Genomic DNA, 27,296 nt, shown 5'->3' on the forward strand with positions numbered 1-27,296 from the left:
CTGGGAAACAGTGTGGAATACTTACTTCAGTTTTCCCACCCGAAGGGCGAGGTTGCTGGGGCAATCAGACAGCATACCCTCTCAGTAAGTGGCTGAGGGGCTCCGCAGGGGCAGGGAATAACTCTCTGGCCACAGGTACAGGTGGAAGGAGCTTGGCCTCAAAAAAAGAGTGTGCATACAGTTGGAAGAGTTGGGGCCATGCCCTACAATGGATGGTCCAAGGAAATGTGGGTGGGGCACCAACAGCATCTGCTAGGCAAGAAATTAGACCTGAACATTTAGGTGATAGATGTCATCTCCAGGAAAACTAGAAACATAGTGGTACATGGCTCACTGGTATCGAATGCTATTGCTTGCAGGATCACATAAAGAGCTCATAGGCATTATCTGGTAGTAATAAAAATAAATAGGTCTAAGCCAGAAGCCACAAGTTGGAAACGTTCTCCTATTGCAGCATGACATTTCTGACCTGGAAAGATCTATAGAACGCAGGTTTCACCTTGTTAATTTATAGATGCATAGACAGAGGCACGAAGGGGAGGTGCTTTGTCAGGGCCATCAGTGGCCACACCAGGGCTGGAACCCAGGCTCACCGACTCCCAGGCCACTGTGCTTGGCTCTGCTCTCTTCCTGAACCAGCCTTAGCACCTCAAGGCGGGAGCTGATGGTCCTCATTCCCCTTCCTCTGTGTCTCCTCACAGCCTAGCAGAGCTGGAGAAGGAGGTGGGCAACCTCAGGAGTGGCCTGAGAGCAGTGGAGTTGGTGAGTACCTCGTCAGTGCCTACCTGGGTGAGGGCTGCTGTCAGCAAACACTGTTCATCACTGCACCCTAAGCTCCTACACAGGGGTGAAAAACAACGGGCACAGTGGGTACAGCTTCTAGCACAGGGTCAGCCCTCCCAAAAGGTAACTGGATTACTGGGGCTTAAGTTTGAACCTTTTAAAAGGGGTCACCTGAGACTATACCCATGTTACTGTCCAACTTGGTGTTTATTTGGCAGTGGAGTGGAATGAACCATACATCTGACCCATGCCTACACTGGATTCAAGTGCATGGCAAAGAGAATCCTCATCCCTTGACTGCCAGCTAGGGGCAGGAAGCATACAATGTGGCAGTGGGACCGATGTCCTCAGAAGGTTCTTCCTTACGTCTCTCTGCCTCTTTCCTGGGCCAGTGGAGGACCCAGGTCTCTTGTTCCCACCATTCCTGTTCTGATGGCTTCTCAGCTGATACTATCTCTGGCCCGAGCCTTCCAGAAAACACCAGTAGAGGAGTGGGGAAGTGAGCCAGACTGGCCCAGTATGGGGACCACACAGGTCCCCCACACCTAGGAACAAGAGACTCTTCCCATCTTCACTGTGGAGAGAGGCAGTGGGTAAGGGGAGAATGGATTTTAGAGACTGAGATTAAGGATGAGAAAGAACATTTTGTTGCCACTGTGGTGGGAGAAGATGATTTCCAAATTTACAATTGTATAGTCCTTTTAAGTGCTGCTCAAAGTGTGATCCATGGGCCTGCAGCCTCTAAAGCTGGGAGCTTTAGAAAAATGTCTCTTTAATTTGTGCATGACTCACCTGAAGTCTTGTAATGACGAGTCTTGTTAAAATGCAGCTTCTGATCTTGTGGGTCTGAGAGTCTGTATTTCTCATAATTTCCCAGGTGATGCTGCTGGCCCCAGGTCACACGTTGGGTCTCAGTGCTCTAGAGAAAGAAAGACGGCAGGGTGGGCGGGCTGCTAATGCTCATAGTTTTTGCCATCCTTAGAACTTTGAGACGCAGGGTGTTCCCTCTTCCAAAGGGCTCAATGTCTTGTGAGTGACAAGAAGGATGGGAGATGTGGTGACCCCTGCACCCCTGACTCTCATCTTGGCACCAGTCTAAGCAGCACTTCACCCTCCCTCCTCAGGAGCTGGAGTATCAGAGGCGCCAGGTGCGGGAGCCTAATGACAAGTTTGTCCCCGTCATGAGCGACTTCATCACGGTGTCCAGCTTCAGCTTCTCAGAGCTGGAGGACCAGCTAAATGAAGCCAGGGACAAGGTAAGGGTGCCCCAACCCCCACTGCTTGCCAGCCCAGCCTTATCTAAACAAGCTCCTTCACCCATTCCTACCACAGACAGCCCAGGAGGGACAAACCCAGAGTTACAGAGCTTTGAGAGAAAACCATTTCCTTACTCTTAACAAGACAAGCCATGATAACCACATACCACAAAAATCATGGTCCATTTATCAGCTCTCAGGCATCATGTTAAGTGTTTTCGTTCCCACTTGACAGATATGAACACTAAAATCAGAGATGCTAAGTAACTTGCCCAAGATTGCCCAGCTGTAAGTGATAGAACTGGGTTAGAATCTGACACCACAGCTCAGCGGTGGACATGATTACTATTCCTCTATCTGCTTCTCACCCTAACATGCCCATAGACCTCATGTATGGGGGTCTTACTAAAACACAGATTCTCATTTAGGAGGCCTGGGGTCTGAGATTCTGCATTTCTAACAGGAGGTGAACCTGCTGCTAGTCCAAGAAGCCAACTTTGAGTAATGAGATCTTTCTTAGAGAATACTGAGTGGGTTGCATAAACAATGGTAGCTCTCAGTAAGTCAGAAGTATAGCTACTCCTTTATAGCCACCAACTCATCTAACTCCCCAACACCACTATGATGTAGATTCTATTATTCCCATTTTACAGAGGAGGAAGCTGAGGCACAGAGGGGTTATTCACCTGATAACTAGAGGATCTCTGAAGTTCTGAGTTCTGCCAGGCTCTTCCTGACCTCAGGAAGGGCTTCCCAAGGTCTATATCCCTGATCTTATGCCTACCCCTTACAGCCCTGGGGTGGCTGTAAGGTGGACTGTGAGTGAACCCAACTCTTTACCTGTTTCTCCTTAGCCTTGTCTCTGATCCCAATGATGATGGGGGTGTCTTCTCGCCTCTTCCAGCCCTGCCCCCTGTGCCAACAGTCCCCAGCCTTGCACTGGGTTCTGCTCTGGCTAGAACCCAGCTAACCTCAGGGGCTGAGCCCAGCATGCTCCAGGCACTCTCCACCAACCCTGTTCTCTCCTTTGACAGTTCGCCAAGGCCTTGATGCACTTCGGGGAGCATGATAGCAAGATGCAGCCAGACGAATTCTTTGGCATCTTTGACACCTTCTTGCAGGCCTTCTCAGAGGCCCGGCAGGATCTAGAGGCCATGAGGAGGAGGAAGGAGGAAGAGGAGCGGCGGGCGCGCATGGAAGCCATGGTGAGGGGCCATGATGGGCCTGGGACTGAGGGGAGATGGGTGCTACTTGGGAAGAGCACCCCCAAACTGGGGTGTATGGGAGGAAGGCAGGGACTGAGGAACATCATAGGGGTTGGATGTCAGCCCCCGGAGAGAGAAACTTCTTCCCAGCCTGAGGGAAGAGAATGGTGTGAGGCGGGGAGCCTGTATCTCCTAGGCAGGAGGAAAGGGGGGCCAACAGATACAGGCAGGCAGCATGACCATGGCCTAGGAGTTAGCCCAGGGTTGGGGGGCTTCTCTGGCCTCAGTGCCTCTCCCTGAGAGGGTTCCTACCTCTGGCCCCCCGCCCGCAGCTGAAGGAGCAGAGGGAGCGTGAGCGGTGGCAGCGGCAGCGGAAGGTCCTGGCTGCGGGCAGCTCACTGGAGGAGGGAGGCGAGTTCGACGACCTGGTGTCAGCTCTGCGCTCTGGGGAGGTCTTCGACAAGGACTTATGCAAGCTCAAGCGCAGCCGCAAGCGATCAGGGAGCCAGGCCCTGGAAGTCACCCGGGAGCGGGCAATAAACCGGCTAAATTATTGACCTGGGGAACTGGTCACACAGGAGGCCGGGAGACAGGGATGGGTGAGAATGGGGCTGAGTGGAGGAGGTGGTGATATTTAAGCCATTTGGTGCTTGGTTTAGAGCCCTGGGCTGGGTCCTGGGGTGGGGGGCTGTGTGTGGCTGGACCAGGTGTACTCCCCACGCTTACCTTAAGGGGCTCCTCTCATCTCCTTCGCATGCTTCCTTCTGCGTCCTGGCCCTAGGGATTATTCTGAGGCTGACTTGGACATCCCTGGAAGGCCTCGGGCCAGGTAACCCCAGGCTGAAGGGGCCCTGCTCTCCATCCCCTACCATGGGCACCCATGTGCTAGCACAGAACAGTTCCAGATCTAGACTGGAGAGGTCCACAGCCTTGTCCAGATTTCCTGTGCAGCATGATGGAGGGAGCCCCTGAGAGGGAATCTGGTGAGGGAATCCAGACTCCTGTCTCTCAAAGGGAGGCTCAACAGAACATTGACCTAGGGCAAACTCCTCTTGAATGGAAACAGAGGAGGCATTATATATTCTAGTTAGATCAGCTCTGGTAGGTTCCAGAAAAAGAGTCAATGTTGGAAGGATGATGCAGGGACCAAAGACATCAGGACAGAGTAGCAGTGTCTGTTTCCCATGTCCTCTGGCCTCTCCCTGTATGTCTTAAGTCTCTCTCCCTTCCTTCTCTACCCTCAGTGCCATCCTGTCTATTAATCCACAATCCTAGAAGACTCACCTTGGGTTTCCACAGCTATGGCTTACTACCAGGTGCTTGATGAATCTGGTGAGGGGCTCAAGAAAGACCTCATTCATCACCACACCTCATGCCTTGGGCATCTCCCATGTCCCCACCTCCTGGACACCTGGCCATTGTAGTGAAGCCAGACAGTGACCTCATATGTTGCCTTGGAGTCCCCTGTAGCCCCTCAGCAGAGGGCAGCACTTGAATGCTTAGCTCCATTCCACAGCTCTCTATTTAATATAAATTGCTCAGGCCCCTCCCACCCCTTCTCTAACACCAGCCTCAAGGCAGAAGCCACAGCGGCCTCTGTTCAGCCTGCAGGTGGCCACTTGGAACCATGTGTCCACTGGCATTGGAGTTGCTTCCTGAGAAGTCTGGGGGCCAGAGCTGCCCTCCGCATTAACATGCTGTCTCTAAGGGTGTCCCCTCCTCTCAGGCATTCGGATGGGGCGAACAGCAGAGCTGGCAAGGGAAACTGGGGAGCTGGGGATGGAGGAGGAAGGCTGACATCCTCTGGGGAGCACTTCACCTGAAGGGGCCAAGGAGGAAGGCTGAGAGGGGGCCACCCCACCTCTGGTACCTAATTTGGTTCTTCAGCCTGACCTGCAAGGGGCTCCTTCCGGTCCTCCCATCCACTCCCACCTTCCATTTTGTCCATCTTGTGCTGGCCTTGGTGGATGGGATGGCCGTATCTAGACAATTTTTCTTCTAAAACTCCATCAAGGTTCTTATTTTCAATACCACGCTCCGAGTTGGCCTTTCATCCTCTGTGAGACTGGCCCTGCCTGACCTCTACCATCAACCAGCTCTTGGCCCTTCTGCCCTTCCCTGTTTCTCTTTCCAACCTAATCCCTGGCTCAGGGTTATTGCCAGTGGAGACTGGTGAGCTGGGCCCACTCTCAGCTGCCTATCTTCTGCCTTTCACCTGCATCAGACTCCTGGGGCTGGGACTGTAGTGTAGCTGTGGGGGAAGAAACACAGGGTTGGCGAGCCCAGCATGTGCGTTGGTTTGAGGGGGCGGGTGGCGCGTGTGTTCTGGTGGGAGGGATCTGAGCAAGTGCAAGCCTGGCTGACACAGGTGTGAAGAGGCCATCCTGGAACCCAGGTGAGGGCAAGATAAAGGCTTCCAGGCAGAACAGCTGCACAGAGTTTGGCTATACCCACCTGCACCCCCAAGAGCTCCCACTGCAAGACAGGTGTTAGGGAAGATGGGAGGTTGTGGGTGAGGCCTCTAAAGGTCCTCTCCCAAACTGGCCAGGCTGATGTCAACCTAACCCCCCAAAGGGGCAGGGAACAGGGGACGGCTCCACAAGCATGTCTGGCATTCCCACCCACCATGGAAGACTGGATACGCACCTGAGGACTATGGAAGCTGTTCAAGACACATTTGATCTTCAGAAAAGCAGAATTTGGTTCAACTGTTGACAGAGGACACACGTATGTTGTTCCAGAGCCCAGCCTTCTCACTCTAAAAGATATTTTTCTATTTATTTTCTAGATCTGGCCAGTGGCTCTGGTGCTAGATGCCACTGTAGCCAGATCTCCAGTGCCTTGGACCACGGACTCATACTCAACTGAGTAAGAAGGGGCTGGTGCCCAATGGGGATGGCTGAGCTGGTCCTTAATACGTTAAATGTTTTAGCCTCTTAATGTTTCTTGGTCTTGCTTTTTTCATGCCCTTCCCACCGCTTCTGCCACCTTTAGATAAGTTTCTCCAGCTAATTTTGTGGCCAATGTAAAATTCATCGTCAACCTAACGCAACCGTCTCAGCAGCATTTCTCCCCTGTGATGGAAATAAATTGTTTAGGGCAGTGGGAGAAGAAAATTCTCCAGGTGAATGGGGAAGGGTCTGGTCCAGCCTCTCCCTACTCCCATCCCATTTCCACCAACTGGGGAGCTGTGACCATCTCCCCCGACCTCTACCAGAGATGCCTTCATGCCAGGGCTATTCTCACCAGCTGCCTCAGATGACAAATGAGGCTAATGGACAAAATCTGCAGTGTCCTTTTTCACTTGCACCTTTTTTATAAGAATATATTGTAATACTAAAAAATATTAAATTCATACCATCCCTACCCAGTCTGCCTTTAAACTTGTGCCTTCTTCCTATGAGGGGATCTGGGATGGGCTGGGAGTGGTGTGCTGGAGCCAGCTTGTACCAGCTCTGTGAGACCCAATTGTTTACATTTTCAGGAATGGAATTTTGCAAGCCATTTGACATATTGGTAGCTTGAAATTATTCAACACGGGAGTATTTAGATCACAGAAATTGTCTTTTCCATAGAGCTGGTGGTTAAACATTTGCCAGGACACCTTGGCATAGGGCAGAGGGGAGGCAGGCAGGGGGCACCACAGAGGACTCAAAGACATCCAACCAAGTTAGAGAGCCCAGCAGGCCAGAACAGTGTGTGTTTGGGGATGTGAGAACCAGGACCCACTAATTGCCCTCTCTGATCTCTAATAGCTGGTTACGCAAGTAATGAGCTTTGAACACCTCTGGCCACCACCTGACAAAGTTTCCCTTAGATGGTGCATTTCTATGCCCCCACCCCCGCCTTATTCTCCCACAGCAGGGCTATACAGAGAATATGCCCTTAGGTCTTTCCAGGTCCCTCTTTTTCCCCCAGGGGAATGTGTCTTGGGATAGGGTTGATAGGTGCACCCTTCCCTATGAAACTGCAGCAGCCCAGTGCCCTACCCACACACAGTCTTCATTCTTGTATCTGCAAAGAAGTTGGCATCGTAGCTTTATTTGTGCGCTGTGAGGGTGAAGGCAATCTATCGTCAACTCTTCTTTCCCTGATATGCTCCAGAACGAAGAGGGGTGGCTGGAACAGCCGTGAGCAGGGCCAGGTGTGGGCTGTGTAGTCCGGTAGGAGTCCTTAGGGCTGTGGCCCACGTGTGCACATCCTGTTTCAGAGGAGGGGGGGCCTGAGGAAAAGGGGCCAGCAGGACTGGGCAACTGTTAAGCTGAAAGGCTGCAAGTCTGATGGGACACAGACTTGGGCAGAAGGAGAGATGAAGTCAGGACAGGGCAGGGCTGCGGCTTCACAGACTTAGGGAGGCAGAGCTGCTGGGGAGAAGTTGGGATGCATTCTTCAGGCAAGCTTGTGCTTTGCTCTCCTCAAAGTGGGCTCCTCTGCTTAATAAGCCCTTAATCTCTCCCCAGGAAAGTAGGAGAAGAGAGAACCCAAAAGGAGAAGGAAAAGTTCTGGGCTGGACTGTCGGAAACTGGTTGTCTGAAATAGTCCACAAAGAACATGATTTCTCAGTTATCTAGCATTGCTTGTTGCAGTCCCACTCCCATGACCTTAGTGTCCTGGAAGGCTTAAGGGCCTGCTGGTATCCTCCCTATAGAAAGGAAGCCCCATCTAGATGATTAGAGATCATCTAGTAGCTGGCCTGTTAGTAGGAGGGCAGGCTGACTTCGGATTTACTGCTCAAGGTAAACAGTGACTGTGATTAAAGGAACCTGACGTCTTTCCTTCAGCCTAAATTGCATCCCAGCTCCAGGTCTGGGTGGGCCATGGGTAAGAAGGGCAGGCGCTAAGCCCGATGGAAGTCCCCCCGCTGACCACCAGTCTTGCTAATCAGCTTGATCTCCTCCAACACGATGTCCCTGCTGACAGCCTTGCACATGTCATACAGGGTGAGGGAGGCCACTGCAGCAGAGGTCAGGGCCTCCATCTCCACATTTGCCGACCTGGGGGGTCCGGCAAGGTCCGGGCAAGATGGCCGCCACGATCTCCCCCGCATGGTACGTGCTGTCCAGCTCCAGCATGCACCTGAGCGTGGCTCAGGGCCACGTGGTGGCACAGAGGGATGAGCTGGCTGGTCACCTTGGCTGCCTGGATTCCAGCCAGCTGGGCCACCACCAGGGCATCTCCTTTCTTGAGCTGGTTCTGCTGGACAAGCTTGAAGGCTACAGGCCCCAGGAGGACCACAGCTGAAGCCACAGCCACCCGCTCTGTGTCTGGCTTCCTGCCCACATCTACCATAGCTGCCCGTCCTTCCGAGTCCACATGAGTTAGTTGTTCTGAGGTTAGCTGGGGTCCTGAGGGGGCAGCAGGAGCCCAGGAACCTGGGCTAAGGCACTTTGAGTTGGCATCTGTGTCTGCATGGGAAGTGTAGTGTCTCTGAAAGCAGCCAGACCCCAGCCGCTGCTGGGCTAGAGGAGGGGTCTGGGGGACCCTGCATCCTTTCCATAAAGTGACCATCTGGCTGGAGAAACTCATTTTGGGTCTTAGACCCTGAACATCGAGGAGGTCCCAGGAGGAAATGCTTGGATTGGCTGGTGGGGAATTGTGGAACATCAAAAATAACTCTGCAAGGCAAGAAAAAAAGAGAAGAAAGACTAAGTCCAAAAGGCAATTCTTTTTCCCACCTCTGCTCTTCAACCCTCTCCCTATCCCACTTCAAGTTCTCTTTCACACCAGGGAAAGAGGAATGAAGAACAAAAAGCGTAGTGGGACAAGACAAAGTAGAAGATCCACAGATAAATGGCACCCAGAGTCCAAGTTCACAGCCCTTCTCACCCGGTGATGCACAGGGTAACAGCCCTTCTAGAAACTGCTGTGCCATGGTGGCACAGGGTTCCCTCCTCACGAAAACTTTCTCATTTCCTAAGTTCTCTCAAGCAGCACTGAGCTGAGGCCTGGATCACATGACCTCTGAATGTCCCTTCGTTTTCTTAAAACTAGAGCTAGGTCTCACTCTAAATTACCAATTACACTTATTTTCATCTTCACATTCTCCATGAAGAGTTAATATAACCACTTAGTTCACAGACAAGACAATAAGGGGAATATGTTATCTACTTACATTTTTTTCAAGTCCCCTTAAGCACATCAAAAGCACATACAAATTGATGGGCTAATTCAGATGGTGCAGAGGGACTAGGGAACGGTGCAGGCTCTTGTTACTCAAAGGGTGGTTGGCTTATGGACCAGCAGCACCAGCACCACCTAAGAACTCACAAGAGATGCAGAATCCCACCCCAGACCTCCAAAGTCAGAATCCAAAAGGACAAAATCCCCAGTGATTCACATGCACGTGAAATTCTGAGAGGCCTGGTCCTAGACAACTCTTGGTTGTATACAAAGCAGACTGGTTACTCAATATCTTTGAAAGTATGAAGCAAATGCTCCCCCGGCTTCCCACTTCCTATCATACTCTAAGCCCCAGACTTGTCAATGTTAGAGGGATAGCCTCCCTTCTGGGCAGATGCTATCAAGGCCACGAAGGTGCCTCAGCATGGGTCAGGGCCCAACAAGAGGACTTGGATGCTAGGGGTGGGAGGAGAGATGAGAATCTTCCCAGTGGCAAGCTACCTTTGCTTTCCCTGGCAGCCAGTGGGCAAAGATGGTCCTTGGGCTGTCTCTAGCCTGCCTTCCTCTGGGCCATTGAGCTCACTCTGCTCTAGCCTCTAAAGAAAGGATCTTTCCTCTCATCTTTTTTTCTTCCTCCTGCTTTTTCTTTTCTAGTGGCACAGTTCAGGGGGCTCAGACCTGACTGTGAGCAAAGGGTCAGGACCTCACCTGCTCTAATCTGAGCACTATGCCAGAGGGGCAACAGCCACCCTACAGCTCCTCAGTGACCAGCCCAGCCCCCAGAGCTAGGAGACCACATAAGGACCACCAGGGGGCTTTTGTTTGAAACATCCTACATACACAATGATATGTCCTATGCAGATGTTCCTGAGAGTTAAGGAATTGGGAAGTTGAGGTCTTGGCCATCATTACATCATGTTACATGTGAGTAACATTAGCTTGCTACCTCAAGATCTGCCCAGCACAGACGTGTGGCCACACACCCACCAGTAGGGGCTAATGGTCCAGATACACCATGCATGGATCAGTGTGTACTACAGAGGACACCTGTCACATTATCCAAACGGGGAGATTTTCGAGCCGAGGAAATGGCCTCTGTTTTAACCAGGATTTCAATTCTCAGGGAGCCACTAACTTAGTGATCATTAAATCTGGCAGACCATCTCCCTGCTCCAATTTCTGGTGAGACAGAAGGACCATTTCTGTGGCAGGTATAGTAATGGGGGATCATGAACAGTGGGGGAAGAAACAGTAAAACCTTGAAGGTTAAGAAAAGATGAAGGAGGAATAGAAGAAAAACAAGGATGAGAAATCAGCATGAAATGCAGGAGCTGGGGGTGCCTAGGGCGCGGCTCCCACCCCACGGGATCCCCAAATGACAAGGGTGAGTGGTTACGTACTGATGGGTCACCCACCGATGAGGATCATGGGCCGGTTCTTCATCTGGGAAATACTGAACATGCCTGGGGTGAGGGAAAGATGGGGAGGGAGAGGAAAGCAGGGGAGGGGGAGAGAGAAAGGGTAGGGAGGGGAGAGTTCACTGAAACGAACGCACTTGACAGCCCCCGAGCACATGCTCAGCTATATGCGCCCTGACAAAAGGCCCCCACACGTGCATAGGTCGCTCAAGGCTGAGCCCAAAGAACAGTGTGTGGACATCAGGACCCTGCTCTCCCTCAACAGAATGCGGGATGAGAAGGAAGCAATGATACCCCTGTCTCCCCACCCAGTAAAACAGCCCAAGAGAATGTGGGGTCCCCTCTCCTGTGCAGCCTCTGCTATGACATCTCCCCATGGAAGGAGAAGCATCACTGCACCCTGAGGCCAGAGGGCCAACTGGAGTGAGTGGTAGTGGGGATGATGCTGACTCCTGCCAGCTTCCTCCTAGGTGTTCCTTGGTCATCTCATCCCACAACTCCACACCTCCGTCCTGGAGACAAGGCCCACACTCACCATCCAGGCCAACCCTCCCCATCCTGCCCTTACCTGCATGCTGCCGCTTCTTCCTGCCCACGGCAGCCCCAATGATCCTCAGCAGCTCCTGCTCGGAGGCCCCAGCTCGCAGGTGATCCCGCAGGGATACCTCAGAGTTTCCAAAGAGGCAGACCTACGTGGGGGTGAGGACAATATGCCTTCCTTATCCCTGAGCCTTGGCCTCCTGGCCTCTGAAGAGCTAACTCCTTCCCTGGTCCTCCCTCCGGGAGGAGCACCAGGGCCCAGACCTCCCATGGCAGGGTCCCCAGTGGTGAGAGACAGAGGTTTTATAGGGAGGTCAGAGAGGCTAGAAGAGCAAGATGCAAAATTGGACTTCCGAATACCTGTATGTGAGTTACAGTCATATTTCCCTTAGCGTATTTTTTAAAAACTAAGTAGATGCCAACAGAGATAGCATGGAAAAATCCAGATCTGTACGTTCTGAGACACTTACTGGAATGGCCTCTTTATCACCATGAGAATGGCCCCCAATCAGTTGGAGCTGTGTGTCCTGGAAGTCTCCTACTCCCTGTTGTGGCACACACATCCCATCTCACCTCAGCCCCTCCAAGTCCCTTGTGGACATCACCCGCCTGCCCTGTACCTATCTGAGTCTGATCACTGCTTGGAAGCTTTGGCTGAGGGCTGCTGGGCATGACAGACAACTTAAGGTCATTCAAACTTCGCTCATTGCTTCTCAGCTTCTGTAAGAGGGATGGATGAGACAGCCCCAGAAATCAATATACCTACTATCCTTCCACCTAAACTTTAAGTGTCTACTCTGTGCCAGCTCTGCACAAGGCACTGTGGCCACAGAGAATGTCTGAGAAGCTTCTGAGGGCAGAGACCACTGGAGAAGATACCAGTGAAATCTAGGATAGGTCTAACTTCTTCACCATGCCAGTTATTCCTCATGCCTCACTCCCCAGCCAGTCTCCAGGTTCCCTTCTCTGCAACAAAGAGGTTCCTCCTGTGGACTTCACCTGGTGGACTCCGCTCCAGCTGGCTCCTGCCTGGGAGATCAGTGGGTAAAGGGAAAGAACGATCTTGAGGCATTTCTCCCCTGCTTCCTCCCTGCTTTGATGCATCTGGCAGCAGCTGCTTCCCTGCACAGCTGAAGTGCCAAAGAGGTGGCCTCTCCTATAAGGCTCCAGCCCTTCCTGGGCCCCCGTGACATCAATGCCCACCTCCTTGCCCTTCCTAAGTGGGAACAGCACTTTGCTGCTGCTGGTCCCAAGTACCTCAATATCCTTTATTGGTTCCCTTAATCCTATATGTTATAAATAGCTTCTTCATTGCATTCTCTTCAGAATCCCACTTTCCACTTCCTGCCAAGACCTCACAGATACAGATACCACCTCTAGTCCAAGTCAATTCCATATCTCCAGCCCAGAAAACCCCCAAGCTTTTCAGCAACCTGCTGGATGGTTCCTTTTGGATTCAAACTGGATGCATCTAAATCCAACCCACTATCATCACCCTCCCACAATTGTAAAAGATCCCAAGGCCTTCCAGCTAACATGATGCCTTCCTCCCCTCCTTCCGCAAACATTACCAAGCTCTCTGAGTCTTCCTTCCCTTCAATTCACACTCTAACATATTTGGAGAACCACTGAATGGCCACCTAACTGGTCTTCCTGTCATCACACCCAGGTTGCAGTTTATAAAACACATGGGGGATGTCTCCCCTGTTCAGGAACCTTACACAGCACACTATTTGTCCACAGAACACATTCTGAACCAAAGCCCTCTACAATGTAGTCTTCCCATAGCTGACTTTAATTTGCCCTTGTTTACCCAACCAGTATGAACCCTACGTGTGCACCCTCCCCTCCCCACTTCTGTCTCACCCATTCTTCAAGGCTCACCGAGGTCTGTAGTGCTCTTGAGGCCCTGCACCCTCACCGCCTATCCAGCCATGCGTGTGGCAAGGATTCTCGTGCTGCCACACATTGCCTCTGTTTGGTCTTGCCTGCGAGTCTGCATGGCCCTGACGAGAGGGGGTCCCAACATCCCCCACAGGGCCAAATGCACAGGACATGCTTGTTAGATATGAGTCACATCCATTTCTGGTTTCAGAGCTGAGCCCCTGGCCTAGCGGAAGGGGCTAACCATGGTGAGGGCCAGGCAAAATGCACATTGATCCTTCAGCTCTCCATGAGAGCTGGAAAGGAGCTCCCAATAAACCAGAAGCAACTTCAGAGCCCCACAGAAGGAAGGAAGGAATCAAGGTGACATTTCCAGAGGGGCCATGAGTTCACCCTCACCTGCTGCTCCGATGATGCCCCCAAACCTGACATTGCACCAACCACACCCCTGTGCCCTGCCAGCCTCCTCTCCAATCAGGGAGAACAGGTGGGAGGAGATACAAGAACACAGAGGTGGCAAGGGGTCCCCGTGGAGGAGGGGATGCTCACCTTGAGGTTCCCGTCAGCCGTGATTCGCAGGCGGTTGCAGGTCCCACAGAAATGCTCAGACATGGACGTGATGAAGCTGATCTGGCCTTGGAAGCCAGGGATTTTAAAGGCCTGGGCAGGGGACAGTGAGAGCAAAAGGGCAGTGGAGGGGATGGGCTACTGAGCCCAGTCTCTCACTCCATGACATCAGAACCTCCACTCCTCAGCCCTCTCCCAGAGGACCCCATGTGAAGCTCCACCCAAGGCCCTCAGGTGATAGAAGACTCTGGTAGGATGGATGACCCATGGGGTGACCTACACTGGGCTTGCCCTAATAAAAGCTGCTAAGGCAGGGACCTGTGGGCAGCATGTTTAGAAAAGTCTGTGTGGAAGAGGGATGAGCACCCCGCTCTGCCACCTCCTAGAGTGTGTCCTCTGACACATTACTGAGCCCCCGACCCTAGCTGAGCCCATATCTTCATCCATGAAACAGGGAGGCGGTTGTGATAGCACTGATGCCTCCTGCTTAAATGGCACCATCCCACATCACAGCATCCCCACCACAATGCAGCCCCCTGCTAGCTCTCCATCCTCGGGTGGAGGCACAACATTCCTCCAGGCCTGTCCCACACCCTCCTGCTCCCTAACCTTGGCTGTGCTGGATTCCTCCTCTGGCAGCTTCTCCAGCTCTGGCCACTGCTGCCGGATAGTGTCCAGCATCTCCTTATAGCTGACCATCTTCTTGAAGTTCCACTTGTTGCCTGTATTTGGGTTGGGGAAGGCAAGGGGAGCTTCTGAATCCGAGTTGAAGGGGCCCCGGGGTCTTTGAGTCCATCCCCTGCCATAGCATAGCAATCAGTTCTCAGCCTCTTAGATGGGTGGATTGAATCACAACCACAGTGGACTCTGAGAAGCCACCAACAGCCCATCATAATCCTAGACCCACTGCCCCTGAGGTCAGCCATACCCAGCAGGTGAGCCACCCTGCGTGACCTGCAGGCCCAATCCCTTCTTCCCTCCCCCACCCGTCCCTGGTCACTGACCATCAAAAGGCATGTACTCTATGAAGCGCACGTCCAGGGGCAGGCCCTTGGTCAAGGCCGCAAAGTCCAGGAGTTCATCCTCGTTAAGGCCTCGCATCACCACACAGTTCACCTGGCCAGGGAACAAGGGGACCAAGACGGCTGTGTCCCCTGCATTCTTTTATGGAGATGACGCTTGGGGGCCTGGCACTCACTGAGGCCTTCCACTCAGGGACCCATTCCTTGCTTCTCCCACTCAGTTCTCTAAATTAGGGGATTCCATGGGGTCACTGATTTTCTCGTTTCTCTCGAGGGTGGGCAGGGCTGGACCAGCAGGGAGAGAAGAGGTGGGAGGGTGCACGTATTTCAGCCATGCTGGCCAGAGCTGAGGGCTCTCAAGTGGGCCAGGGGGCGTTGAGGGGAAGGCCAGGGCGGTGCAGAGGGAAGTCGGGAATCTACAGCGGGGGCACGGCCTCACCTTCACAGGGTTGTAGCCCAGCTCGATGGCCTTGTGGATGCCCTCCATGACCTTGTGGAAGCCTGGGAGGGAGAAACAAGGATCCAGGAACTTATGTCCTCTGTCCTCTGTCCTCTTCCCCCACATCCCCATGGAAAAGCACCAGAGCCCATCTAGTCTGGAGATTGGCAAACGTTTTCTGAAACAGGCCAGAGTAATATCATAGGCTTTGCAAGCCAAGAGGCAAAATTGAGGATCCAAGTAAGTATATGTCACAAAGTGTTGACTAAATTCAAAATGTGGTAGTAACTGAGTACAGTGTTTTATAAAACAGATCTACAAATGGGATACAATAATGCAATTCTTTCTGCAGGGACAATATTTTGCTTAAATGGGGTTCATAGTTAATGTTTTTTGAATTTATCTGATTTTTGAATGTTATCTGTAAAATGCATTCTTGGCTCAAAGGCTACATGAAAACAGGCAGGGGGCTAGATGTGGCCTGTGGGCCGTAGCATGCTGACCCTGGATCTAGTTGAACTCTCTTGTAGTCTACAGGAGGAAACTGAGACCCAGAGAGAGGCAATGCCCTGCCCAAAGCCTCATTGCTCCATCTTTCAGAATGCAGGTTTTCCACTCCGATTTCAGTGTTTTCTCCTCAACAGTCCATCAATTATTCACTCAACACATACTCTCTGAGCACCTACTACGCACAGGTGCTTTTCCAGGGCTGGTAAGTGATTATTTGCCTCAACAATCATTAACCACAGTCAGTGTGACCCCAGGCTGACTTCACTGCCCAGTTCTCTCATGCATCCAATCACTTGATCACCTACTGCATCCTGGCCCCCTACAGCACCCCCAGCCTGCACAGCCTGGGTGGTCACCTGTGAGACAGGGTGCCTAGAGATGGCCTCCATGGTTTCCTTGCAGCATTTTCAGACTGCTCAGTGAGAAGGTAAAGGGAAAAATGTGTAGCTTTGAAAAACATGCTGCTGCTAGAATAACCTAGAACTATAAGTTTCCTTTTCTGTAAAACACTCCCCTCCAAAGGCAGGTGGTGGACAAAATATGAATGGGAGGGAAGATCCAATGTCTCCAATCCATGTGCCAGGAAATGAGAGACAAAAAGGGAGAATGTGTATGCGGGCAGTACAGCCCACAGATCCCCCTCCCACTTTCCCACCACAGAGCCCTTGCAGGTTCTGTACTCCTGCTCCCCTTCAGAAACCGTCCTGTTCCTCAAGGCCAGCATACATGCATCCTCCTTGAAGCCCTCCTAGTTCTCTCCTGCTAGGAATTCTTTCTTCCTCCCTGTAACACTTTAATCAATATCACAAGACCAGCAAAGGCTGTCCCGTGGAATGAGATCTTTTGGCCCTTAGCAGCCTGTAAGGCCAGGGCAATGTCTCATGTGCCTTCTGTCCCCTCCACAGCACCTGCAGCAGCCCTCCATAGAGGAAGGAGACACCATGAATGCTTCCTCAGCACATGGAAGGTATTAAAGCAGGGCATCACACCCCGTTTATGAAAAGGAAGGAAAGAAGGTGGTGGGGAAGCTGTTTCCAAGGAAGAGGAAGGAGATCTGGGTCTCCCCGCCATCCCTCTCATCCTCCAGAGTCCTCAGTCATGTACCCCCCTTCCTCATATCAAAGGGTATCCAAACCTGAAGAGCCTTTGCCTCAACATGAGGTCCATGCCAAGGGGAAGCCAGGCACTGGTCTACTGTGACTCAGAGCTCAAGGCTGGCTCCACCTCTCTACCTCGGGCCTCCTGAGGCAGCTGAGTGGAAGGTGTGGGTGTGCTTGCAGCAGGGGGTGCATAGGAGGGGCTTATATCCATGTGGGCACAGGGACAACCATGGGGGACTGCTGGGGACCCCATCTGGCAGCACACACCCAGACCCTGGCATCCCAGGGCAGCAACTTCCACCCTGGGCTGTCCCATGTTTCTTCAGAGCTCATCGTACAATGACCAACTCGGCCCAGTTTGCCACAAACTGTCTTGGTTTTAAAACTTCAAGTCCTTCATTCTAAAACCCCCTCAAGTCCTGGGCAAACTGGGGCTGGGGCGGTGGGGAGGCTGGTCACCCTAGGTCATTGGCGTCTGACCCCCAAAGTCCCTGACATACATTTGGCAAGGATGCGGGGTGAGAAATAAGTGCTTTGACTTACTGATAGCCCAGACAACAAGAAGTGACCAGTCCCCTCGCTCAGCAATGGCCCTCCCTTCCCAGCTATGTGCGGGCCCTGGGAGGGACACCCGCCTCATCCACATCCACTCACCTTTCCTGCGGACGATGAACTCAAACTTGGCAGGCACCAGGGTGTCCAGGCTGATGTTGATGGCACTAAGACCAGCCTTCTGAAGCTGGGGCAGTAGCCGGGCCAGGTTGATGCCATTGGTGGTAACACCGATGGTCCTCAGCCCTTCCAGCCGCTGCAGCTGGGCTATAAGGACAGCAAGAAAGGGGTCAGACTGTTTGCTTGTTCTTGGTGAGGCTGGGAGAAGGGCTAGAAGACAAAACTCTTTGTCTAGACAAGACGGATGGAAAAGAGGCTCTCTGCAGACCTATATTAACCAGACCTAACTTAAAAAGAAAGCTAAGAATCAAAACTGGCAAAAATAATGAAAAGATTAAGCATTGAGTGCTCTGTGCTAGGTGATCTGTGGAGGGCTTTGCATACATTAGCTCACTGAGTCCTCACAATAACAATTATCTCATTTAGGAGATAAGAGGTGCTCTGAAAGATTATGAAAATTGCTTAATGCCACACAGTAAGAAGAGCTGGCATTTAAATCCATGTATACTTGACTCAGGACTCTGCTCTTAATAATCAAGTACTACACAGGTCTTGATACTCTGTATAATGGAAACATAAAGTGTTTGAATTAAGTGCTATTTGACAGCTCCATTCTACCAAATATCCCTAGAAATAATGGAGGGATTTTAAAAATCCATAATAGCATTGGAAGGTAAGAAAGAATACTGCAGATAGCCCAGAAAGGTAAAGAAGTACTGAAAGAGAGAAAGCAGATGGGACCGATCAGATGGATAGAGACCACAGCTCAAAGTGCACCCAGGAGAAGTTTCTGTAAAAACAGGGAGAGACTAATGTGCACGCAGCTTAGTAGTCACATGTGCAGGAGCAGAGGGGTCCTACTGCATGTCAGGGAGGTTGTCTAACAGGGGAGTTATATTTGAAGGAGCTGGACAGGTTGGCCTCATCCTTCCCTGTCGGCAGGGGAAGGCAGCAGAAGCATTTGCCTCAAGGATAGAGCACCAGTGCAGACACTCACGCCAGCCATGGGGCTCTATTAGTTCCTTCTCACACTGCTAATAAAGAAATACCTGAGACTGGGTAGTTTATAAAGAAAAGAGGTTTAATTGACTCACAGTTCAGCATGGTTGGGGAGGCCTCAGGAAACTTACAATCATGGCAGAAGAGGAAGCAAACATGTCCTTCACATGGCAGCAGCAAGAAATGTTGAGAAAACAGGAAAAGCCCCTTATAAAATCATCAGATCTCGCAAAACCCACTATCATGAGAACAGCATGAGGGCAACCACCCCCATTATTAAATCACCTCCTACTGGGTCCCTCCCATGACACGTGGGGATTATGGGAACTACAATTCAAGTAGAGATTTGGGTGGGGACACAACCAAACCATTTCGGGGGCAAGGCCTGAGTCCCGGTGACACTCAGTAGCACCTCACACTCCTTCTCCACAACCTCGGAGCAACCCACAGAAACAAACAACATTACCAGGCAGGCCAACAGAGACCTCGGGCACTAGGATGAGTACACTGCCAAGAATCAAACATTTAAGGAGGAAGCATGAAAGAAAGACAACCAGTTCCCCAAATAGAAGAATGAAAGGAGGAGGAGAAGGAACAGTGATAACAGAAGACAATTCTTTTAAAAAGCAGAGGGGATATCCTCATTGGGATAAATATTCAATCCTGAAAATAAACCAAGAAAAAAAACCCTAATTAGGGCTCTTGAAAATTCAACAATATATAGTTACAAAAAGAAAAAATTTGAGAAGCAGAATGGACACAGGAATGAATGAACAAGCTGGAAAATTCAGCAAAGGCATTCTGAAAAAGAGCTGGATACAGAAGACTAAAGAATGAAAAGAATGAATCTGAAGAAACATACCTGCTCACATTCAAATCCAGTAAGATCTAGAGAAAAGATAAGCCATCAAAATGGACACAGCAGTTATCTTTGATCAGTAGGATCATAGGTGATTTTTGTATTTATTTATAGGTAAAATTTCTTTCTATAACGAACAAGTTTTCTTTTATAATGTAGGTGACACACAAACACCCCTCCCCATGGACTTTAACTGACCTCTGCTACATGGACAGTGCCACTGACTACACCCTTCCGGCCACCAGACCAGTTGTTTCCAAGAAGCTATGTAAACGTATGTCTCTACGAAGACCCAGCTCAGCTCTGCATGAGAGAGGAAACCAACAGTAAAGTGCTCAAGTGAAGCCGAATATTAGAAAAGGCAGAATATTACAAAATTCATCATCAGTTTAAGATAGGGGTGCATGGGAATGCACACATTCATAGTGTAAGAATAGAATCATATAATCTTGCTGGAGAGAAGTTGTACATGAACTTTTAAAGCCCTTGACCTGAAATTCCACTAAGAATTTAGGGAAATAATCGTGGATGTGAATAACATTTACCTACAAAGATGTTCATTACAGGTAATGCATAATTAAGGGAAGTGGGAAAAAATCTAGAGAGCTAACAATAGCAAACTGGTTAAATTATGTTTTCTCGGGATGGAATATCATGTAACCCAAAATGACTCTGTAAAATCATACATTAGGGTGTAGGGAAATGCACACACTATATTACGTAGAAAGAACAGTTAACACGAGATGCAGTAAACACAAAAAATAGTAAATACGAGATGCAGAGAAAAATGGCAGGTGGGTCATCAAACCGAAATGTCAACAGTGGTTACAAACAGGCAGTAACGACATTCTTGCCGCTTTTCTGAAATAAACATAAGTTACTTTTGTAAAAAAAAAAATAAAGTTTACAAATAAAAGCTATTTGAAAAAGGAAAGAGCTTCACTTCGGCTCTGCCAATTAGGAAAATTAGCAGTGGTTGTTCACTTCTACCAAATCAACCCTGGAGAAACACAGAACCTAGGAATCTAAGAACTTAACAATGTAAGTCCTTAAGAAGGCTACGTGTTCTGAAATGGTATGAGTTAGGGGATGAAGATGAGCAAAGAATGTGAATAGATAAAGGAAAGCTGTATTCTTTCCCTTGCCCACTGAGACCTCAGCATCATCACTGATTATCCCCTTACTGAAGAAATCAGGAGCAACTGCCCGAAGAACTAGCTTAAAAGTCAACTGGAGGCCAGGCACAGTGGCTCATGCCTGTAATCCCAGCACTTTGAGAAGCCAAAGCAGGTGGATCACTTGAGGTCAGGAGTTCGAAACCAGCCTGCCCAATGTAGTAAAACCCTGTTTCTACCAAAAATACAAAAATTAGCCAGATGTGGTGGTGGCCCATGCCTGTAATCCCAGCTGCTTGGGAAGCCAAAGCAGAAGAATCACTTAGAACCCGGGAGGTGAAGGTGGCAGTGAGCCGAGATCATGTCATTGCACTCCAGCCTGGGTGACAGAGTGAGACTTTGTCTCAAAAAAAAAAAAAAAAAAAACTTGATAAGCTGATTTTAAAATTTACATGGCCAACCCTTATGTATGTAAAACCCTGTTGCAAAAGAATAAAAAGAACTTGCCCTACCAGATAACTGACTGATGCAGCTACAGTGATTAAGACAGTTGATATTGGCAGAGACTAACGAATGGACCAACAGAACACAGTAGAACCTGAAACAGATCAATATTTACAGAATGGCAGATTTGTGGAGGAAGTAAGGATTGTTCAATATAAAGAACTAGAAAAAAAATGGCTATCCATATCCAAATGGAAAAAATTTACATTGAATTCCCTAAAATCATCTACAGATAGTTTAAGGACCTATACGCAAAATTTAAAATTTTTAGTGAAGAACAAAGGTAGGTGATCTGATCTGGGGTTAGGTGTTTCATTAACAAGATATGAAAACACTAACCATAAAAGAAAAAAACAATCATTACACACAGTGTAACTTGTTTTTTTCAGATTGGGAAGAGATATTCGCAACATATAAAGAAGCTGCACCAAATAAATATGACAGGACAAAGAACCAAATAGCAAAATGGGCAAAAGACATGACCAGGAATTACACAGTAAAATATATTTTATATGTATGTATAGCTAATTAACATGTGAAGAGATGTCAACTTCATTCTTAAACATGAAAATGCAAATTAAGACCACAATGAAATACAATTTTACACTTGTTCGGCTGGCAAATATCAAGAATAATACTGAGTGTCGGGAGGTCATTTGGCAGGATCTCTTACACAGTGCTAGTGAAAGTGTATTTGGCACAACCACATTATTAAGTAATGCCACATTGTTTTCCAGAGTTGAACATTCACCCGTTTTATGATCCGGCAATTCCACCACTAGAGAAATTGTACACCAAGATATGTTCACAAAAACAAGAATGTTCAAAGCGGCACCGTCCACAACAAAAAAGCTGGAACCAATTCAAATGCTCACTAAAAGGAGAAAATAGGGTACATTCACATGATGTAACAGTAGACCACAGAGGAAAGAAGAGAACTACAACTCTAACATTGTGCATTTTACTTGAGTCAAAAACAATAAGCCCCAAAAGACTACACACAGCATGACACTCAAAGTTCAAAACGCTGTATCTACTTTTTAAAAAGCAAGGGAATAGGCCAGGTGTGGTGGCTCATGCCTGTAATCCTAGCACTTTGGGAGGCCAGGGCAGGAGGATCACTTGAGCTCAGGAGTGCAAGACCAGCCTGGCTAACATGGCAAAACACTGTCTCTACAAAAAATACAAAAATTAGCTGGGTGTGGTGGTGTGTACCTGTAGTCCCAACTACTCTAGAGGCTGAGGTGGGAGGATCGCTTGAACCCAGGATGTTGAGCTGCAGTGAGCTGTCGTGCCACCGCACTCCAGCCTGGGCAACAGAGCTAGACCCAGTCTCCAAAAAAAAAAAAAAAAAAAAGAAAAGGGGTGACGGGGCAGCAAGGAAATGATAAATAGAAAACTGAGGAATTCTTACCTTAGGAGGCAGTGGGTGGGGGCAGGGTACAGGATAGGGAAGGCCCCATAGGTAGTTAAAAGTTATTGCCAAAGTAATTGGTGGTATAGTGGGTTTCCTTAGGAACCGCTAACATTAGTAAAATACATAAATTAACATGAATAAAGTAAAGCAAGTCATACAGGGATCAATGATGACAATATCTCATGAACCAAGGATTATGATTTAACCTAATTCTATGCAACTGGAGCCCATCAAAAATAAAACAAAATGCTTTACCCCTTTTCACAATCTGTCAGTGGCTTTCCATTACATTAAGCCTCTCGTGGGCTTTAAGCTGTGAGATCAAGCTATATTGTATAAGAAAGGCAGGAAGGAATGGAGGGAGTGAGGAAGGGAAGGGAGGAAGGGAAGGGAGGAAGGGAGGAAAGAAAAAGGAAAGGAAGAAGCTGCAGCAATGAGTGATTGTTTTTTCAACTTTTTTGTATATTCAGGGGTACATGTGCAGGTTTGTTACATTGGTTAACTAGTGTCATGGGGGTTTGTTGCACAGATTACTTCATCATCCAGGTACTAAGCCTAGTACTCAATAGTTATTTTTTTATGATCCTCTCCCTTTTCCCACCCTCCACTCTCAAGTAGGTCCCAGTGTCTGCTGTTCCCCAATGAGTGATTCTTAAGCTGAGTCCAGCTCATCTGGCAGTGGCCAGTCATTCGGGAAGTTAGGATGGAAAACAAGAAAACAAGAAAACAAGGGCCCTGCAAACTCCTCCAACACTCTCACAGTACTTGTGCACTTGTGCACTTAGTTCCTTCTTCCTTACTTTGGAAGACCCTAACTTTCACTGTACAGCATGGCAGCTGCTGGCCACATGAGGCTACTTAAATGAATGAAAGTCCGTAAAATACAAATTCAGTTTCTCGGTTACATTAGTCACACGTCAGGCACTCAAGAGCTATGAGTGGCTACCATATCTGACTACACCGATGCAGAACATTCCTTCATCTTGGGAAGTTCTATGGCAAGCTTGTCCAACCTGTGCCCTACGGGCTACAGGTAGCCTAGGATGGCTTTGTGGCCCAACACAAATTTGTAAACTTTCTTAAAACATTAGATTTTTTGGTGAATTTTTAGCGCATCAGCTATCGTTAATGTTCATGTATTTTATGTGTGGTCTCAGACAATTCTTCCGATGTGGCCCAGGGAAGCCAAAAGATAGGACACCCATGCTCTATGGGACAATGCTATTCATGGCAAAACCCGCTGTAACTTTTGCACCAAGATAGTGCTTTAAACCCATCTCAGCTGAAAAGAAGGGGCATGGGACTTTGTCTACACACGAAGCAGGGTGGAGAAGTGCCGGAGAGGCAAAGGTTGGCAGAGGGAGCCAGAGAGCGCTGAGAGGCCCAAACCCTTCCCGTGGGGTGTTCTGCAGCACCTCTCAAAGTCTGACAGAGCTTCAGACAGGGAAGTGAGGTGAACGGGACCTCAGGCTCGGCAGAAACCCAAACCTGCAATCCTTTTGCTCTGCCTCCAGGTGGGGGCCCCTCAAAACCCTCACCTGAGAGGGTAGGCACAGGTGTTTGTGAACATCCTGGCCCTGACTTCTGTTCACTCTTCCTCTGTCCCTCCCTCCTCTACCAGTACCCATCTGCCCTGCCCTTCAGGGCTGCTTTGTTCTGAAACAGCTCCTCTGGGGAAGATCAGAGGCTAGCCCCTGAGAGATGTCAGAGTGCTCACAGACACAGCGCCACAGGAAGTCAGAGGGTGCAGCCGCCATTCTTTTTGAAGCACTGGGGGAGGGGCGGGGAGGTGTTTCACCCACCCCCACCCCACCCCCTGGGAGGCAGAAGGTAAATCCTCAGAAGCAGGTCACTGCAGGCGGGGCCTTGTCCTAACCAGTATCTATGTGGTGATCACCCCTTGCCCATCCCATTCCACCAGCCAGGACCAATAACCACAAAATATCATAGCAGAAAACATCCTTAAAGTGGCTCAGCCACAGCTGAAGAAACTGAGGCCCTGGGTGGGGAAGGAACCTGCACAAGTTCACCCAGCCAGAGAGTGGCAGAATGGGGACAGAGCTACCAACTTCTCCAGCTCTCACTCTTCCCACTGTGCATGCTGGGGTTTCCGGGGGAGAGCCCTGAGTCCTCATACCTGTGCTCAGTCATCCTGTACCTCCCTGACCAGTGAGTGATCCTCACCCCCTCTGCTCTCTCACAGGTCCTAGCACAAGGCGGCCCATGCCTACGGATGCCAGGCAGAGGAAGTGGCCTGGATGAGGGGGCTGGGCCTGGCAAGCAGCTGGGTTCAGCAGGTTCAGCCCTTTCCTGGTAGCCAGACTGCCTTTTAGCCCTGAGGAGCTGCCTGGAACATGGGGTCAGCTTGCCTGGGCCAGCTCAGCCAGCACAGGATGACAGAGGACCCCAGGCCAAGTGATCAGTCAGGGCTGAAGGGAGCTGGCCATGGGGCAGGAGGGAGAAGAGGGCTGTCAGGGGGACCTGGGCCCCTCCTCGGGACTCTCACAGCACCTAGGCGCCCCTTATACAGCAGCTGCTTCCTCCAGTGGACCATGGGTCCTCAACAGCAGTGCTGGTGCTCATTCACCTTCGTGTGCCCAGCACAGTATGAGGCACATAAGAGGGTACTCCAGCAAACAATTACTAAGCCAGAAAGCTGAGGGGTGGGAGGTCCTGTCCAAAGCAGCTGGAGCGGGCAGCAACCAAGAACACGGAACCTCATACCCCCGACTTCACCACCTATAATTACATGAGCAAAGGTCTCTTTCCTGATCTTGGGGTTTAGAAACAGTTCATGGCAAGAGGCCCTTTAGAGCTACCTTTACAGAGCACTTCCCACAGGCTGGGCATTTCATTCTCATTTCCTCCTCAGGTCAACCCTATAACGTTAGGTACTATCACTGCCTCAAGGCTTACAACAGATTTTAAAAGTTGCCCAAGGTACGCTGCTTGTAAGATGCACAATGGAGACTCAAATAGGAGTATGCCATACTGCAGAGACTGTACTCTGACCCAGTCTCCATTCATTCAACGAATCTCAGGGAGCATCAACCATGTGTCAGGCACAGTACTGGATGCCAAAAACAAAACCTGCTCTAGCAACCCGAGAGTTTTCACACCAGTGAATGGAGGAGACAGACAATTAAAGAAACCAAACACACAACCCAATCACACAGTGCCAGGATGAGATAAATGCTATGACGCAAAACAAAGTAGGGTAAGTGGGTAGGACAGGGGTTGCCACATTTTTTCTGCAGAAGTCCAGATAGTAAATATTTTCTACTTGGCTGGCCAGCTTTGCAACACAGTCTTTGTCATCACCAAGCAACTCTGCCAAAGCAGCCACGGGCAATATGTAAATGAATGGGCATGGCTATATTCCAATAAAACTTCATTAACAGACACTGAACATACAGGATTTTATAATTTTCATGTGGTAGAAAATGTTATTCTTTTGATTTTTTTTCCCCATTATTTAGGAATATAAAAACCATGGCAGGATACAGTGGCTCACGCTTGTAATCTCAGCACTTTGGGAGGCTGAAGGGGGTGGATCACTTGAGGTCAGGTTCGAGACCAGTTTAGCCAACACGGCGAAACCCCGTCTCTGTTAAAAACACAAAAATTAGCCAGGCATAGCGGTGTGTGCCTGTAATCCCAGCTACTCGGAGGCCGAGGAAGGAAAGTCACTTAAACCTGGGAGGTGGAGGCTGCAGTGAGCCAAGATAGTGCCACTGTACTCCAGCCTGGGCAATAGAGTGAGACTACCTCAAACACAAACAAAAAACAAACACACTCAGTTTGCAAGTTAGACAAAAACACATGTTGGCCCAGATTTGGCTGCTATAATTTGCCAATTTCTGGGAAAGAGTGGCTGGTGTGAGTACATGAGGATGCACTTTAGACAGGATGGTCGAGGAAGGCCTTGCTGAGATGACATGTGAACAGAGACCTGAATGAGGTCGAGGAGAGCGCTCTGAGCTCCCAGCAAAGGGAATAGCACGTGTCAAGGTCTGGCCACGTGAATGGGAAGGAGGGGGAAGGTGGAGAAGCCTGCGAGGGTTTTGGAGGTCAGCAAGAGCCAGGTCACGTGGGCCTCCTGGCGAGGACCTTGATCTCAATGTGACAACAAGCTATGGAGGTCTGGCATTTGCGAGCTTCATGACCTTGGGCAAGTTATTCAACCTAAGCCTCATTTTCTCATCAAAAATGGAAAGAATAATAGCACCTGTCTCAGCAGGTGTGGAAGGACCAAGTGAGTGTCATGTGCTAAATGAATGTCAGCTGCCAATGTTAACAATGACATCAGTGTCCAGCCGGATGAGGCAGCGCTGGGAGGAGTGGCGATGACTTTCGTCCAACTCACCCACAATGTCCACCACGTCTGGCCGGATGAGCGGCTCTCCGCCTGTGAGCCGGATCTTGTCAATGCCTTCCTTCACAAAGAGCCGGGCAACGGTCAGGATCTCCTCTGTGGTCAGCAGGTTGACCTTGGGGGTCAGCGGGACCCCCTCCTCGGGCATGCAGTACTGACCTGAGGGAAGGATGAATGGAGATGTGGAGGGAGGAAACAGGCATGGCCACAGCCCTGTGATGCCTCCACTCCCCAACCCTTCATCAGGCCAGTCTTCTCAAACACATCTGGACGTGAGCGGAGACCTCACTAAACCTGAGGTGGAAAAATCTCAGGCCAGCATTTCCCCAGGCCTGGCCTTTCTCATTTCTGAAAGGTTAACACCTTTCCCTATGCCCAACACACACAATCTGGCCATAACATCCCTCAGTGGGAGGCCGAGGGCATGGGTTAGAGATGAACTAGGCTGAGGGCAGAGTCTGGCCTCACTTCCTGGGCTGAGGGCACTTGGGCAGGGGAAGGGGCAAGGGAG

At 49.9% G+C, this 27,296-nt stretch overlaps 2 protein-coding genes across 2 annotated transcripts in view; one reads left to right on the plus strand and one right to left on the minus strand.

The window, feature by feature from the left end:
• The window catches only part of DAAM2 (dishevelled associated activator of morphogenesis 2), an 85,054-nt gene extending 78,440 nt beyond the window's left edge, over positions 1–6,614 (plus strand). Inside the window, 4 exon segments of the mRNA XM_017870164.1 lie at positions 702–762; positions 1,908–2,039; positions 3,074–3,244; positions 3,577–6,614. Of these exon segments, the coding sequence (XP_017725653.1) occupies positions 702–762; positions 1,908–2,039; positions 3,074–3,244; positions 3,577–3,801 (589 nt within the window). The 3' untranslated portion in view covers positions 3,802–6,614.
• MOCS1 (molybdenum cofactor synthesis 1) overlaps positions 6,006–27,296 on the minus strand; it is a 29,338-nt gene continuing 8,047 nt past the window's right edge. Inside the window, exons 3-11 of the mRNA XM_017870165.1 lie at positions 26,777–26,944; positions 17,499–17,663; positions 15,235–15,296; positions 14,778–14,889; positions 14,383–14,495; positions 13,756–13,866; positions 11,351–11,471; positions 10,765–10,827; positions 6,006–8,859 (exon numbers count right to left, since the gene is read on the minus strand). Of these exons, the coding sequence (XP_017725654.1) occupies positions 10,772–10,827; positions 11,351–11,471; positions 13,756–13,866; positions 14,383–14,495; positions 14,778–14,889; positions 15,235–15,296; positions 17,499–17,663; positions 26,777–26,944 (908 nt within the window). The 3' untranslated portion in view covers positions 6,006–8,859; positions 10,765–10,771. The remainder of the gene's footprint in view (positions 8,860–10,764; positions 10,828–11,350; positions 11,472–13,755; positions 13,867–14,382; positions 14,496–14,777; positions 14,890–15,234; positions 15,297–17,498; positions 17,664–26,776; positions 26,945–27,296) is intronic.

The sequence above is a fragment of the Rhinopithecus bieti genome, unplaced genomic scaffold, assembly GCF_001698545.2.
Source record: "Rhinopithecus bieti isolate Rb0 unplaced genomic scaffold, ASM169854v2 scaffold_4553, whole genome shotgun sequence".
Classification (NCBI taxonomy): Eukaryota; Metazoa; Chordata; class Mammalia; order Primates; family Cercopithecidae; genus Rhinopithecus; species Rhinopithecus bieti.